The sequence below is a fragment of the Oncorhynchus mykiss genome, chromosome 7 (genome assembly GCF_013265735.2).
Source record: "Oncorhynchus mykiss isolate Arlee chromosome 7, USDA_OmykA_1.1, whole genome shotgun sequence".
Lineage (NCBI taxonomy): Eukaryota > Metazoa > Chordata > Actinopteri > Salmoniformes > Salmonidae > Oncorhynchus > Oncorhynchus mykiss.
In genome coordinates, this window is record NC_048571.1 from 40,596,848 (window position 1) to 40,612,991 (window position 16,144).

At 42.7% G+C, this 16,144-nt stretch overlaps 1 protein-coding gene across 1 annotated transcript; it reads right to left on the reverse strand.

Annotated features, from left to right (window-relative positions):
- Positions 1–6,603: 6,603 nt before the first annotated feature.
- LOC110527758 (potassium voltage-gated channel subfamily A member 3-like) lies at positions 6,604–15,202 on the reverse strand. Its single transcript, XM_021609254.2, has 3 exons — positions 12,567–15,202; positions 8,107–8,192; positions 6,604–7,924 (listed from the first exon to the last, which is right to left on the reverse strand). Exon 1 carries the CDS (start codon positions 15,101–15,103, stop codon positions 13,511–13,513), a length of 1,593 nt encoding a protein of 530 aa, XP_021464929.2. The 5' UTR covers positions 15,104–15,202; the 3' UTR covers positions 6,604–7,924; positions 8,107–8,192; positions 12,567–13,510.
- Positions 15,203–16,144: the final 942 nt, after the last annotated feature.

The following is a 16,144-nucleotide window of genomic DNA, read 5'->3' on the forward strand; positions in this document are numbered from 1 at the left end:
AATTCACATTAGGTGACAACTCAACCAAATGTAAATCAAAACTAGACGTTGAATTTATGTTTGTGCCCAGTGGGTTACAAGTAATGCGTAGGCTATTGACAAGTGCTCAATAAGAGACAAGTGCACAATAAGAAAATCACAATCCGTGCATTATTTTCTCCTTAATTGAAAACGCTACAGCGTTTAAAACGCAGAATGCTCACAGATATACATATGCAGGGGGCTATGACTGTGCTTGTCTATGAAGAGAGGATCGTTCTTAAAACCATGCATGCATTGCAGCCTCGTTATACATTGTAAAGAGAACGGCATTTTCCGACATTGATTTGGGATGACATGCATGAAGAATCACCCTGGACTGAGAGCCAGATTATGCAATTCCTCAGTGCCAGAACCCCGAATCAGTGGCATCACTTTCCTGGTTCTCTGTTTAGCTGGGGGTAAAACATGCTTAATTACCCCAGGTCTCAGTATTTCTAAGGATCAGTGGTAGCCATTAGCCTGGTGTAACCTAAAGCTTCAAGCCTTCAGTCGTGCAGTGATATGCATACAAAGAGACTAGGGATGGAGAATGGGCGAGAAAACACACTGTAGCCCTACCACTCATCACTTATCTGCAGCGTGGGTTTTAAAGGGAACGGGTCTTGGATTTAAATTATAGCTAATCATTGTATATTAATATGAATTGCAGGCTATCATTATGCACGACCCAGTTAACAGTGTTTACTATGTAAATGTGTAACTATCTGATTGTATTACGCTGTAGGCCTAACACTGTAAACGACTATTTTGTTATCTGACACAATCTCATGCATGACTTCAAAAGGCTTCTGCTATGAAAGTAATCCCCCAAAAGTATTCTGTCCTATGAAACTGTGACACTTCTCAAACATGCTACAGCTAGGGAGAGGCGGTTTCATAATTGAGGATTTCTTCATTTGACTTGACACAGCAGCCATGTAGTGTTTTGTTCTGTTCTGCACCATCATATTGTCATCAATAGGGGCATCCAACAAAGATGTAATGCATTTCAAAATAGAGAGCTACATAATATCGATTCAATTAAATAATTCTCCATTTTTCATTCTCATATGGAGTGCTTTTCCAGCCATCAGAAGGCAGTGAACATGTGTGGCCACAGTTTCTACTGGCAGAAAACAAAACAGCCAGTCATAACACTGTAACACTCACAGAGCCAGCTACTGTGAAGGACTCACACTAACAGGACTGTGATTCCATGTGCAAGGATTTAATCAGGGACTTCCAGAACCCCTAATAGTTATAAAAAGAGGGAGGATCAGAGTGCAAATTACGGGGGGCCCAGGGGGTCTCAGACTCCCTGAATGAGACATGAGTCCCCTTAAATGGAACATAGTCAAACTTTGGGGGGGGGGGGGGGGGGGTCTCTAAATAATGCTCATTCAACCATTATCCTATTTGTTTAAAATGCCATTTATACTGATACAGTGGTAAATATGTCACTTCTGTCATTTGAAAAAAAATTATGTGGCTGCACTTGTCATCCCAGGACAGTCCCGTATCTCAGCCAGTTTCCGGGTGTCCCAACTTTTCTTTCTACAGAAAAAAGGTGTTTTTTTTGTCGTCAGCAAGACACATCAATTAATTCAGGCTCCAAAAGTGTAGACCCAATGAAAATCCCCAAATATCATGACACACTTTTGGGTGTTTTGTGATAGATGTTCATTCATCAGCGCGATGCACTGTTTAGCTGCTGGAATTATTTTGGAGTGGACGAACATAGCCTACTTTTTGAAGCGATTTGTTTGACAATAAGATGAAAGCGTCTTGACTGGTTGTGTTCATGACAAATTGAAAGGGTTAGAGTTAGGGAGGGAAGGACCAGCTGGTGATTTTTGTAAGACTTGGCTTCATCGAGGTTACTGCTGGCTACAGCCCCTATTGTAGGAGAAGGACCGTCAAGTCTGCCCCTGCAGCTCCGTCCATAAAGCTGCCACACATGCTCACACCTTTCCCACTTTCTCTTAAAGGCTTTCCCAGGTTCTCCATGACAGCATAGACATTATTTATGAGCGAGGGGCCCATTACAAAACTGTTAATGCAGTCTCTGAAACTCAATTCATGTTGCATTTGCTGTCACTTGAATTAAACGTGAAGGGACCTAGTGCTCTAATGGTGTGTGTTTTAATCACATGGTGGGGGCTGGGGGGGCAACAACAGTGAATGGAGTCTAAAGGGTATCGATTTCCGTTCGCTCCCCACCCGTCCTCTTCTCCAGATCTGTCAATACCCCCGCGTAGCATGAAAGGAGAGTTGAGAGAATAACCTCGAGTGGTGAAGCTAAAGCTTTTTGTTTTTGACACTTACAGTATGGCCGCTCTTCAGATAACGTCTGGTAGTGCAACCTAGTTTTCTGACCTTTGTGCCATTAACATATATGGCAGTACAATATGCGATGCAGTTAGTGGCTATCGTTCAATATTAACTCCAGTGGATGTTCTTGATGCATCTGTTTCCTGTCATTTGCACACATCTCGTGTGAGCTTAATTAGACGTATTGAATAGGCAGTATAAGTTGATGTCTCTCACAGCCTGAGTGGTGTTGTAATTCTCTGGGGGAGCTGTCTATTTGTGTGGAAGGTAGCAGAGAGCAGGGAGTGGTGTGTTCCAGGCGGAGGACTATTGACACCGCAATGCACCAGCCACACGCTTGACAGCCTCCTCTTATAAGACGACGCCAGGCTTATTACTGCCCAGTCTCAGCAGCTTAATCACACACACACACGCACGGGCACACGCGCACACACACACACACACACACACACATAAATTCAACATGTTACCCTGTAGCTCAGTTGGTAGAGCATGGCTCTTGGAATGCCAGAGTAGTGGGTTCAATTCCCAGGACCACCCCTATGTGAAATGTATGCCCACATTGCTTTGTATGAAAGTGTCTTCTAAATGGCATCTAAACAAATGATACTGTTCATAACGCAAAGAGAGAATCACTGCAACTGGTTGATGAAGTACACAAAATATGTACTTTGAAATGTTTATGTTTAGAATGATTCAGTAATGGTTCAAAGAGAGATTCAAGGACACCTTCATTCAAAGACGTACTGAATTGTATTACAGTAATAGCTTATCAGCCAAGATCAGGTAGCACATCCAGGAAATGCCCAGGGGAGAGGGCACAGATGATATCATGCACTTCCCTGCATTTGTTAAATGCATGAAAACACATTCTCTTGCTACTGGATAAGATGATGTAATTCCCACCTTGGAACAATACCCTCATTAGTGTCGGTCCGTCTTCAGTCTCGTGGGCAACTTGGACTGAAATGACCTTCCTATAGTCTGTATACTGTCAACAGATTAAGTTCTACATTATTTTTCTTAGGACAACTAGCGATTGTGCACCCTGAAGCAAAAAGGTTTCCCCCGATACATTTCCAATCCCGTTGGGATGTGAGTCATTTCAACACAACTGTGTTGGAGAGAGAGACTATTACTGGGCTGTCTCTTGAGGTACCATAAGGACTACAGCTCGGGGACGTGGTATACACGCCATACAGGATACTGAAAGAAAACAAGGTGGCCTAAACATACTGTAGAGTGCTGCGAGACAAGCGGTGTTGGCAGTGTGGACACCCTGAGTGAGCAGTTCTCAAAGAGACCCAAGGTTGAGTGCTGCAGTAGTCGAACATTCTCTTGTCCTTCTCTGTGTCCCTGTGCTGCAGTGTGCACGGACAGGAGAGAGGAGGTCCAGCGAGATCCAGTTATGCTGCAGCCTGGACAACGTACAGCCACATCGGGGCAGGCAGCATGGAGGGCGTGACCACGGAGCAGACACTGGAGCCGAGCCAGGACGCCAGGAGAGAGAACCACAAGGGCATTCATATCACTGCGGCAACAGCATCAGCATCAGCAGTAGCCTCCCTCTCAGCCTAGCAGACTAGTTCACCTCAGACAGAGGTGAACACACATGCCGCTATAGACCAACAAGCTGTCAGTAGGGACAGTTTGTATTGAGAAAAAAACAACAGGGTTTTATTGATCATAAGTTTGCATAGGTCAAAGATTATGGTCCATGGAAATGTGACATTTCACTCAAACAGGTCACATTCATAAAATTTGCAGTTCTGGCGACCGCACGAACAGAGAATAAATGAAGACACCAACCAGTAAACTATCCCATTGCTGCAGGGAACCATTTTCTATGAGCTCATATAAAGTTTAGTTTGGCTCTGCAGCTGCATGACTCAGGCCCAGTCAGTGAGAGGCAGGGACGAATCAGTGCTACTGATAGCAGGGGATTCCCTGTGCGCCATGATGGAACTTCCATGTGTGTTACTGGGGTATGGGCCAGAAACAACTGGCTTTCCTCTACCTCCTAGCCCCTAGCCCTTTTGGATATATTTGGATCTGAAGAGGTATTTTGTGGTTGAGGAGCTAAGTCAGGTGTTTCACTGCGGAGTTTGGGACAAGAACCTGCAGTACTGCAGGAGCAGGAATGAGGAGCGTGTGTTTAGATGGTCCGTATGTGATGCTAGGAAGCTAGACCTGGCATTCAGTGTAGACATCTGGGGGAGTACAGAGGCCACCTAGAGGTCTCTGGGTCACGTCGTCCCCCGAGCCGGGAGTTTTTGGGGAGCTGTCAATGAACGGGGACAACATTTTGGGGGGGCAATGACAATGATAGAAATTGAAACAGAATGCAACTGAATCTGGTTGTTTTAATGGTGACGGTTGATAGTTAATTCCTGGTGACTGTTGATAGTGAATTCCTGGTGACTGTTGATAGTGAATTCCTGGTGACTGTTGATAGCGAGTTCCTTTGTTGATAGCGAGTCTATTTGTGTTTCTGGTCTCTTCCATCAATGTGTTTTAAGGACTGTCGAGATGGAGAGCCGTTAAATTATGACGGTTTTAATAACATGGTTATTTATAACCATTGTGTTTAATAGGACTATATTGTTACATTCCAACCTGAAATTCCTCTACCATTGAACAGTCTTGTGCTTAGTCTAATATTGTTGCTATGGTGACTGCTCCTAGGGCTTCACAAGGCAGAGGAGAGGAAGCCCTGTCGTCACTCCTGGAGAGTCTCCCTCTCTCCTCACATCTAGGATATTAGAGGTAAAGTCAAAGCACAGTGACACAGCATTCTTTCTAGAGACCAATGCATTTTTACAGTGTCCAGTAACAACACTAAAGCAGTTTATTGAAACAGGCCTTGTAATACCATAAGGATTTGTCTGACTTTGTTGGCTGAGACATTTTGGGGGGGCAATGACAATGTTAGAAATTGAAACAGTTTTGCAACGGTGGTATTCATACTTAGCAATGAGGGTAATATGAGTCTTCTTTCCCCTTTAAATGATTGATGAATTAATTTATACATTTTCCGTAACCTCTGGTATCCTTGGTCCTGTTTGAGCTCCTTCAACTGATCGGAGAGTGGATCGTCGTTATACATACAGCCAAACAGCTAAGCACAGAATACAATAAACATTTTATACTAAAACCCGTTCTTTAATGACTGGCTTGGTATTTAGATCCATTGAGAGAAAAGTGTGTATGTGTACACTCCTCATGATATGTTTGGTGGGCTTCCCTTTGTCTTGACTCAAAGCGTTGAACGCAGAGTCATGATTCAGAAGAGTGAACTTTATAAATATCTCCTCTGAAGAGTAGATGGATGCTTTGCAGTTTGCACCCAGAGTAATAACAGCACGATGTCTGAAGCATGCTATTACTGGCTGATGCCATATAATGTACATTTTTATAACAGTTTTAGGGCTAAGACAACATGAAAAAGTTTTTTTTTTGCAGATATAAACAATCATCAATACAGTTGGTGAAGTTAGTACTACCATAAAAGTACTCTCCCCAGAATGTACTGCATCCCCTATATCATTATAGCTTTTAGCAGAAGCTCTTATCCAGAGTGACATACAGGAGGAGCAATTAGGGTTAAGTGCCTTGCTCAAGGGCACGTCGACAGACTTTTCACCTAGCCGCCTGGGGGATTTGAACCAGCAACCATTACGGTTATTGGCCCAACACTCCGCTAGGCTACCTGCCGCCCCATCAGCATCACTCCTTTCTGCATCACAGCATCACTCTTTTCATGTGGCAGATGTCTGCCTGGGAGTGGAAGGAGTATGCTCGGGGTCTTCTCTCCTCCTCTGCATGAGCACGACACAAACATGCGCACGCACATACGTCTGCCTGCAGCCAGAGCCTCTACCGAGCCACAGAGAACAAGGGGGATTTGGCTTTGTTTTGTGCAACTAATCTATGATATGGATGACGTGTGTGTGTGTGTGGTTTGTGTGTGTGTGTGTGGCTGTATGAAGGGGGTTGTTCCTCATTCCTGGCAATAGAGAGAGTGCCTCTCCTGAGAAGTGTCTCTCAGCACTCCGATGCCAAGGGTTCTAGAGTGCAGTCAGCCAGGCGTACAGTACCAGCTGAGACTATCTACATTTTACAGCTGGGTATCGGCTCAAGCGTACATGTATTCAGTACTGTACATGCTGCACACATTCCCATCGACACACACACTGTCACACACTTTCACAGTCACACACACGCGCACACACACACACACGCAAACACGCACACGCACACACACACACACACACACACACACACACACACACACACACACACACACACACACATTACATAGATATAATGTATGTAATGTATGTGCGGGGTTGACTAAATAGAAATGGAATCACATGACTCATTTAGGAATCTTGGGAGATGCACTGAACTGCAGCTCGAGGTTTTCCACATGGGCAGTAATGGTGAGATTTACTGACAAGTGATTTATTGCTAGGATAACTCACAGACGAGTTTTAATTTACCCAACTATACCCCATAAAAAGGAAGTGGGGAGAAGCGAAGAGTGGACCATGTTTCGAGAAAGAAGTCAGAGAGAACAACGCCACTCAAGCACTTCTGATCAAGCCACCTGGAACAACCTGCAGCTGTGACGTTATTTGGCCACTGCTTTCTGAAGAGTAGTTCATCTGATGACTTTCCCCATGCCGTTATTGTCGCTGTTGGTGAAGAAGATAAAATGTTGGAAAGAGGGGATGAGAGTGTAGAATGGGAAGAGAGAGGAGGAGGGAAGGGGGGAAAAAAGAGGAGGGATGCGGTGGAGGCTGCTGAGGGGAGGACGGCTCATAATAATGGCTGGTACAGTGCGGGTGGAATGGCATCAAAAACATAGAAACCATGTGTTTGGATGTATTTGATACCATTCCACAGGTTCCGCTCCAGCCTTTACCACAAGGCCGTCCTCCCTTATTAAGGTGCCACCAACCTCCTGTGGAGGAATGCAATAATATGTGTGTGTGTGCTTGCGCGCGTGTGAGTGTGTTAAATACATTTTCTCAAAGACATTCACCTCTTGAGGTGAACAATCCCAATTTGTGACCCTAAAATGATTTTCACTTAAGCGACAACATGCAAACGCTGTCTGATTTGCAGATACATTTATGTGCTTACATTTTGTCCTGGGACAACGACAACACACCATGAATACATGGTGATGCTACAAAACATGACCTCAGTCTTCTACTCCACTGGGGGTAGCTATAGACCAAACACAGGCCTGCTGAAGACTAGGGAGATACATAACGGCAACATACACAGTGTGTCCTCTTGTACGGGTCTCTCTGGGATCTTATTCCAGGACTAAGACACTAGGGAAGAGACAGAGTGCAGCACATGCTCCTTTCCCCCAGGCAGTCCATTGGAGGGGAGGTGAGGTCTCAGATAAAGGCACTGTGTCCGTGGCACCTTGCCTCTGTCGTCTCTCTCCGGGCCAGTACAGTACCGTGTGTATGTGTGGAAGGTTTGTGTTGGTGGAGGGTTGTGCTGGTGGAGCTTGAATCCCATAGTGATGTGTCAGGGCAATCCTCCTGTAGGCCTTTGGAGGTAAGAGATTGAGACACTGACGTTAAAGTCTATTATGGGCCAGTCAAAATACTTTGGGCGAAGCTCAGGCAGTTTTTATGACTGTACAGTATGTCCAAGACGATAAGCTCTCTCATTTGCTAACGTCATAATCCACCACATTACATAAGGAAGAAAAATATAGAGATAAATTACCTCCAGAGTAGAGGTGTTTTACTGCCGCATTGTTGGTTGGATGATGGTTGTTGGCAGGTTGAGATGGGGCGATGAAAATTTCCATCCTGTGAAAAAGGGGAAATTACATGTGAATTTAGGATTCTGTCGAGTCATACATCCTTACATATACTGCCGTTATCAGTTCATTCATCTTTGATTGAATTGTGCATGTTTGATATGGGAATAAAAGGGTCTAGACTATCATAATGTGGAACATAACAATGAATGATCCTCTCTGTCCTACACAAGTTCTCTCACTTGAGGGCAGTACTGAGCGTTGTTGTGTTAATGGCCCTTTCAAGTAGTGGTGGGTAAATTTACAAGGACATAAAAAGAGATCTGTGAAGCTAATTCTGCTCGAGCCCATTTTAACAACCAATTAATTAGGCTACTACAATTTTCTCACTTTCAAATGTCAAATGGTTTCTCAACTAGGATGATGTCTTTTTTTTTACAGAGATAGTCAGGCCCTATTATGTCCATTTAGATTTCAACTAAATCTAAATTGTGCGTAACTGATTAAATCTAGGTGAATTGGGTCTGATCAGCCTTGATGGAAGGGCACGGTGCACCATGGCTGGTGATGGCTATGATTCATCGTAACAGCTGCTCTTACTGCGGGATGGAGAGGGAGACTGCAGAGCAGAACAGGGACAATACCCCGCGGGAGTACGGTGCAAATGACCAGCCCTACAGCCCCCAGACGGTGACAGTGAAAAAGAAAATGAATATGTTGTTTACGTTATTTTGTTGACATTACATTGTGCATGTACTGTCCTTCTCACATTTTGACTTTCAAAAGACGTGACCTAATTATCAGGATTAATTATGAATCAGTATAATTAGGCTACTCATCTTCATTGCTGTTATAAGTGATTAGTTAAACAGAGATTGACAATAAAAATAATTCATGTATTTCTTTATTTGTTCATGTGTTATTACATTCGTCATTTTCTCATTTTTATGCATTTACCATGGCACATTTGTTTCTATGTATGCTGGTGTTTGTGCGTGGCTTGTCTATGTCCACTGCCGTCTCCTTTTCTTGGCCTTTAAGCCTATATGGCCTTTCTGTTTGTTGTGAGAGGAACAGTAAACAGTGGATTCAGGACATACTATTGTACATCATTAAAATCACTACAAACCAGTGAAATATCCCTTTAGGAATATTAAAGATACTTTTTAATTGTTTGAATATAAAATATAGAAGGAGGGATGCAAATACTGACCAAAACCAGGTATGAATTGTGTTTTGGCATATTTCTGCTAATATTTTTGCAAAGATGATCTATTCTGAAAACCTGGCTAAATTGGATGTGTAATCTGTATAATCATAAGCATTTTGGAATTATCGTTATTGAAAGAGTTGTGGCAATGTCAGACATTTACATTTTAGTCATTTATCAGAAGCTCTTATCCAGAGCGACTTTCTCAAAGGCACATCGATAGATTTTCCCCCTAGTTGGCTCTGGAATTTGAACCAGCGACATTTCTGTTATTGGCCCAATGCTCTTAACAGCAAGGCAACGTGCTGCCCATCCAATTAAATCCAATGGAGCCTGTTGGCGGCCATCTTGGAAAATGTGTACCCCGTGGTTACATCAGCAATAGCTAGGCATCATTGTTTAGACTTTTCCTAGCTTTATGTTAAGTTTGGTGTGCCCGTTATGAAGACATTTTGGGGTACCTCTTTGCTGGATGTAATGCATTCCTATGGGATTTCATATACGGTGCAATGTACAGGGCAGGTTTCGCATCACATTTCTTGATAACACAATTTATAGAATCATATTGCATATCATTTTCATCAATAGACATCAGTAAATGCTGCTAAAACATATTCTAAGTGTTTTAATGTAATACATTTGAAATGGCTACAAAACTCAACAATTCAGACAGCTATTTCTGGCATTTTCTCTACCACTCTTCTGGTCATATTTGGCTAAATACATATAACTGACATACTTGGGCCATCATGTTGTCTTATCCTCATTGTAACACACATTTTAAGCCATTATTGTGCATATTACACCAATTATGTATTCAGTTATCGCCATGAAAAATCAATGCAGTCCCTCCCCATTGAAATGAATGGTGGCCATCTTGAAAATAGGCTGCTGGGACTGAAATCTATAATGACAACAACAACAAAAATCTCAATGGGTCTCCTTGTTCTGTGTGAAATGTGATGTAGTTATCATCTAGGGTGCCATGTGATAATAGAGCACATCTAAATACTGACCTTCCTGTCTCGATGTACCCAAAAATGCTTACATATATGACCTTTGATCCCCCAAGGTGGGCCCATAGAGATGTCATTACCATTTCAATTGTTTCATACCTTAATTGGTGTTGTATTATTAAGTTAATAATACTGTCTATCAATTACATTAGTATGAAAAGATTGTTCCATGATAATACAAAATGACATTTCATACCCTGTTGGCCCAACTAACCGCATAATATATAATGCAGTAATAACCACATTTAGCTACCGCCGATACGTGGGTATCAGATCAAAATAGAACCTACAGACATGGACCTTAATGAAATGCATCATTAGACTTTGCCACCCCTAAGTGGAATAAAAATGAAATGTGTCTCTCTGGCCCATGGACTACTAGTAATGAGAAGGAATGGTAATGAACGACTCAGGACTGCAAGATTTCAGATAATAAAATATGGCTATAACATATTTCGAACAGGCAGTTGAAGTAGACCTATAATGATATTATTGCTGCTCTTTGGTGTTAGGTTTATGTTGATCCTCTTTTTGCATGCAATAACACAACCAAAAACATGTTTATTAATTGAATGCATAATTGATTGTGTCTCATCAATTTGTTGTCTCGGATATAGGCTCCACAAAAACTATGAAACCGTTCTATGAAGTCGATTGTTATGTAAATGCTTGTTTCATTAGTCTATGGGTCAACCTATTTATCACATTAAGGGTCAAGGAGGACTCTTTGCTCTCTCCTTCAAGGTGGGCTGGTAATCCATCTGTGGAATCGCAACGCAGAGGTGACACCAGAGGTCCCAGAGTGGTGTGGTGAAGAAAAAAAAAACGTTTCTGGGGGCCATCGTTTTTCCTGATCTGGTAACTTAACAAGGTAAAACTACGCACCTTATATGGTATGACGTACATAGGCTATATATAGGCTATGATGGGACCAGAGTTTTTCTAATCAGGTCACACAAAAAACTCCTGGAAATACACCTGGCCTTGGGGAGGAGGAAAACTCTGTCAAATTACAGAAACCCTGTACTTGTTCATATTCATTATATTTTAAAGAAGGACTAGGGGGGGGTTCCTATACACAGACACGGAGACAGCAACATGATTGGACAATAAACAGGGCCGCACTTACTTCATGCAGGTTTTCTACGACGGGTTGATCAAAACAAGCATTGTTAGTTACCACTAAGCCATACTAAAAAAAATCAGTTTAGCACAGGTAAGCCTATGATGCAAAAATGTTGTTTTCTGTTCCATCAGACTAATCCCTGTGCATCCAGTGTCCAATCAGCTCACCCAGACAGTTGATTAACTTGATCTCCACTGCTAAAAAAGCATCTAGATATTATTTCACCTTGCTTCTAGCCTAACACTTGGTTGGCAACAACAGCGGTTTAAACAAACATTGCTCGCTGTCTCTCGAAATGTGCAACATTGCTTCCAATATTGAAATCCGATCTCCACTGTCCAAAAGAGAATTAACGTTTCAGGACAAGACAGACAACTGTGGCAAAATTGGTTTGACTTTGGATAACCTATCTCTAGGGATAGTTAGGGACCGTCAATATATAACACAATGTAAAAAAAAGGGACAATATTTTCATCTCATTCAATATATGTATATGAATTTCTACAATTTAATTGGTTTGAGGTTTTTAGTCCAACCTATTGTCCCATGTACATTGTGTAATTTACCAATTCTGCCTAAATACCCCCATAGGAATTTTATTTTACCTCTAGGCAAGTCAGTTAAGAACAAATTCTTATTTTCAATGACAGCCTAGGAACAGTGGGGCAGAACAACAGATTGTCAGCTCAGGAGTTTGAACTTGCAACCTTCCGGTTACTAGTCCAACGCTCTAACCACTAGACTACCCTGCCGCCCAGAGTATCAAATGTCCAACCAAATTGACCATGGGCATTATGATTATGTGCACTCCAATTGATGATTACTAGCGTGTTGCGAGTTGTGGGCATGTGGGTAGGATTAAAATGGAAAGCTGTTAGGGTACCCTTCATTCTGTGACCTGGGCCTACCATTTTTTCCTATAATTCAAAAACTCAATTTTGGATGAGACTGACTTTATGACCAAAATCATCCGATTTACACTTTGCAGTCAATTTTGAAAACAGAATAAATGTTACTGACTCATATAGATGACACATAGGCCATTTTCAATTTAGAGGCATTCGCTCTTACCCAGGAATCTGTAGTCGTCATGGCTACTGCATCACAACGCGGGCTCAGTCGCATCCAGGGGGCGTGACTGCTGTTCTTCATTCTTCTATCCACTCGCACTATGCATTGTGTCCATGTCTTCATCAATGTGCTCACACTATCCTCCATGATGGAAACAGTCTTGAAGTCATGTTTTGTAGGAAAATAAATTCCAAATAGTCCTGATGACAGCCTTTGGATCGAATTTCAATAAGATACATCGATTACCAAGGATTAGTACCACTATATCAGTAGGCTATATTTTAGCCTATGTACTGCGTAATGATACATTTAGATTTTATGCAGGTATTTTATCAAAGGCATTCCAAAGTATTGATCCCTTCCATATCTAAAAAAAATAAATGGCATAGAATATAAGCTGTAATGCTAAAAGTAACATTGTAAACACATAACAAATACGTAGCCTAAATTCCCCTTTGTATCAGATCAGAACAATAAGAGCCTAAACAATACTCAGTCGGCTCTCATAGTGCAGTATGTTATGCCCATGATATTTCCAATACGCATAGGTTGCCCATTCAGTCCGGCCATAGCCTATGTTATCATCCGATTAAAATGACATCATACAGACATTGTAGATTATATTGCTATTCATGACAAAAACACTGAACACTGATATCTGAACTTTCCCCCTCAAAAAAACACAACAACAACTCTGTTTAGATTCGGGGGTAAATATGCAACACTTACAACCTATCGAACTACCGAACATCAACACCTATTTTTGACTCAAGGACGAATCGAACGATCACAGTACGGTTGGACTTGTCTGGTACACTATAGCGGTGCACACTCCACCTGGCAGATACAGTATGCACCGACACGTCACGATTAGCCATCATAGAAAAAATAGTCGTCACAACTGTATTCTATCTATCGTCATACTCCATATAAAGTGAAAGCGTTTACACATCCGTAAATATCTTTTTGATGTTCACGCAGTTTTGGCTATTCTCATTGGTGAAGTTGGGCTGTTTATACCCACTGTTGATGCCCTCCTCTATATATTCCGACTTGCCCAGAGATGAGGTGCTACGAGTCCTTTTCAGCTCATCTGTGGCTGAGGGTAGGTGCTCGCAGCTGCTGACATGCAAGTACTGTGCGTGCTCTTCTCCATCAGTCTCCCTATGGTAAAAGTAATTGAAGTTGGAGACAATAACTGGCACAGGGAGAGCAATAGTTAACACTCCGGCAATAGCACACAATGACCCAACAATTTTGCCACCAATGGTCACAGGGTGCATGTCTCCATATCCGACCGTAGTCATGGTGACCACAGCCCACCAAAACGCATCTGGGATGCTTGTAAAACTGGATGACGGGTCATCGGCCTCAGCAAAGTAAACAGCACTTGAGAAAAGGATAACTCCAATAAAAAGGAAAAATATCAACAGTCCAAGTTCCCTCATGCTGGCCTTTAGTGTCTGCCCTAAAATCTGTAGCCCCTTAGAGTGCCTGGAGAGCTTGAAGATGCGAAAGACTCTCACGAGCCTTATCACTCTGAGAATGGCCAGGGACATGGCTTGCTGACCGTTACCCTGCTTCTCAGCCAGTTCTGTCCCCAAAGTGATAAAGTAGGGAAATATGGCGACAATGTCGATTATGTTCATTATGTTTTTTGAGAACGTGGATTTGCTGGGGCACGCGAAGAACCTGACCAGCAACTCAAAAGAGAACCATATTATGCAAAGTGTCTCTACCACAAAGAAAGGGTCGGTGAATGGATTTACGTGGTAGGAGGCCGTCCCGTTGACTGTACGTGCCACAGTGACAGGGTCTCTGTCATCCCGAAACTCAGGCAAGGTCTCCAAACAGAATATAACAATTGAGATTAAAATGACAAGCACGGAGACTATGGCTATTCCCCTAGCTGGCCCAGAGCTTTCAGGGTACTCAAACAAAAGCCAAACCTGCTTTTGGAATTCATTATCTGGTAAAACACGTTCCTCTTCTTTTATGAATCCTTCATCCTCCCGGAATTTTTCCATAGCCTCTTCCCCGAGTTGATAGAAATTGATCTCCTCAGAGAAGATGTCAATGGGCACGTTAACAGGTCTCCTGATGCGCCCTCCCGACTGGTAATAATAGAGAATGGCATCAAAGCTGGGTCGGTTTCTGTCGAAAAAATACTCGTTCCTCAGTGGGTCAAAGTAACGCATCCTCTTTCTCCGGTCCCCGAGCAACGTTTTGGGAAACTGATTGAAAGTTTTTAGTTGAGTTTCGAATCGCAAACCTGAAATGTTGATAACCACCCTCTCGCAGCCGAGCTCTTGCTCATATCGATCCACGGACAGGTGTCTCGAAAGCGCCATTGACTCCTCCAACATGTTCTCCACTGAAATGACGCCCATCTCCGTCTTTGAGTAACCGTGGTTCTTAACGCTGTCGGATGAGGTTGAAGTGGTCATCCACACAGATGGTATGGAGGGGTCAGACTGCAACGCGCCTCCTCTAGCCAAACCCCCAAAGACCCTTGGAGAACCAGAGCCGACGCTCATGCGACGCGTCTCCCATCCCCTCTCCTCGTCGTCTCCGCTCGTTGCCACAGTGAAGTGTTTCCGCCCCACTAAGCACACACTGGGGGTTTATAAACACATATTTATTCCCGCCCATGTCGCACATATGTCTGACACACTCCCACCGTTCACCAAATCCGACCCCAACTTGACGTAATCATAGACAAGCAGGCGCGCGCCCTCTCACTTTGTTTCCACACCTTGTGTGGAAGCGATAACAGCAAGTTCCCAAAATGTATCGGGTTCCAATGGTTACCTCATTTTATATTTTCCCTGATTGAAAACATTCTTCAAAACCCCTATCATCTCCCCTATCATCTCCCTATCATACATGTACATTTATTTTGTCTAATATGATGACAATTTCAATTAAATGACAAAACCGTCTGTCGCAAGGGGTGAAAAGTAATTTCTATGTTAGACTGACTTGTTTTTTTTTTTTAGGTTTGCTTACTGTTCAGCGCCAACAACCATAGCTCTCCATGGTGCTGAAATAAGCGCTCCATTCATATGACTGATTAGTTGGCAAAACAAACAGGCTATTATTAACGTTATCCATGGCCACAAAACATGGCTCAATGATTCATGACCAATCATCATATCAATCTCTTGCACTTGTTGACGTACTCATAACACATAGGAATTATAACCCAATCGCTGCTATTTTATGTCTACATTTCATCATGAGTAATCCTTATTCGCTGTTTATGTACATGTGCCAGTAAAACACCATATATACAAAAGTATATTGCATCCCTTCATATTAGTGGATTTGGCTATTTCAGCCACACCCGCTGCTGACGGGTCTATAAAATCGAGCACACCTCCATGCAATCTCCATACACAAACATTGGCATTAGACTTACCTTACAGAAGAGCTCAGTGACTTTCAACAGGGCACTGTCATAGGATGCCACTTTTTCAACAAGTCAGTTCTTCAAATGTCTGCTCTGATAGAGCTGCCCTGGTCAACTGTAAGTGCTGTTATTGTGAAATAGAAACATCTAGGAGCAACAACGGCTC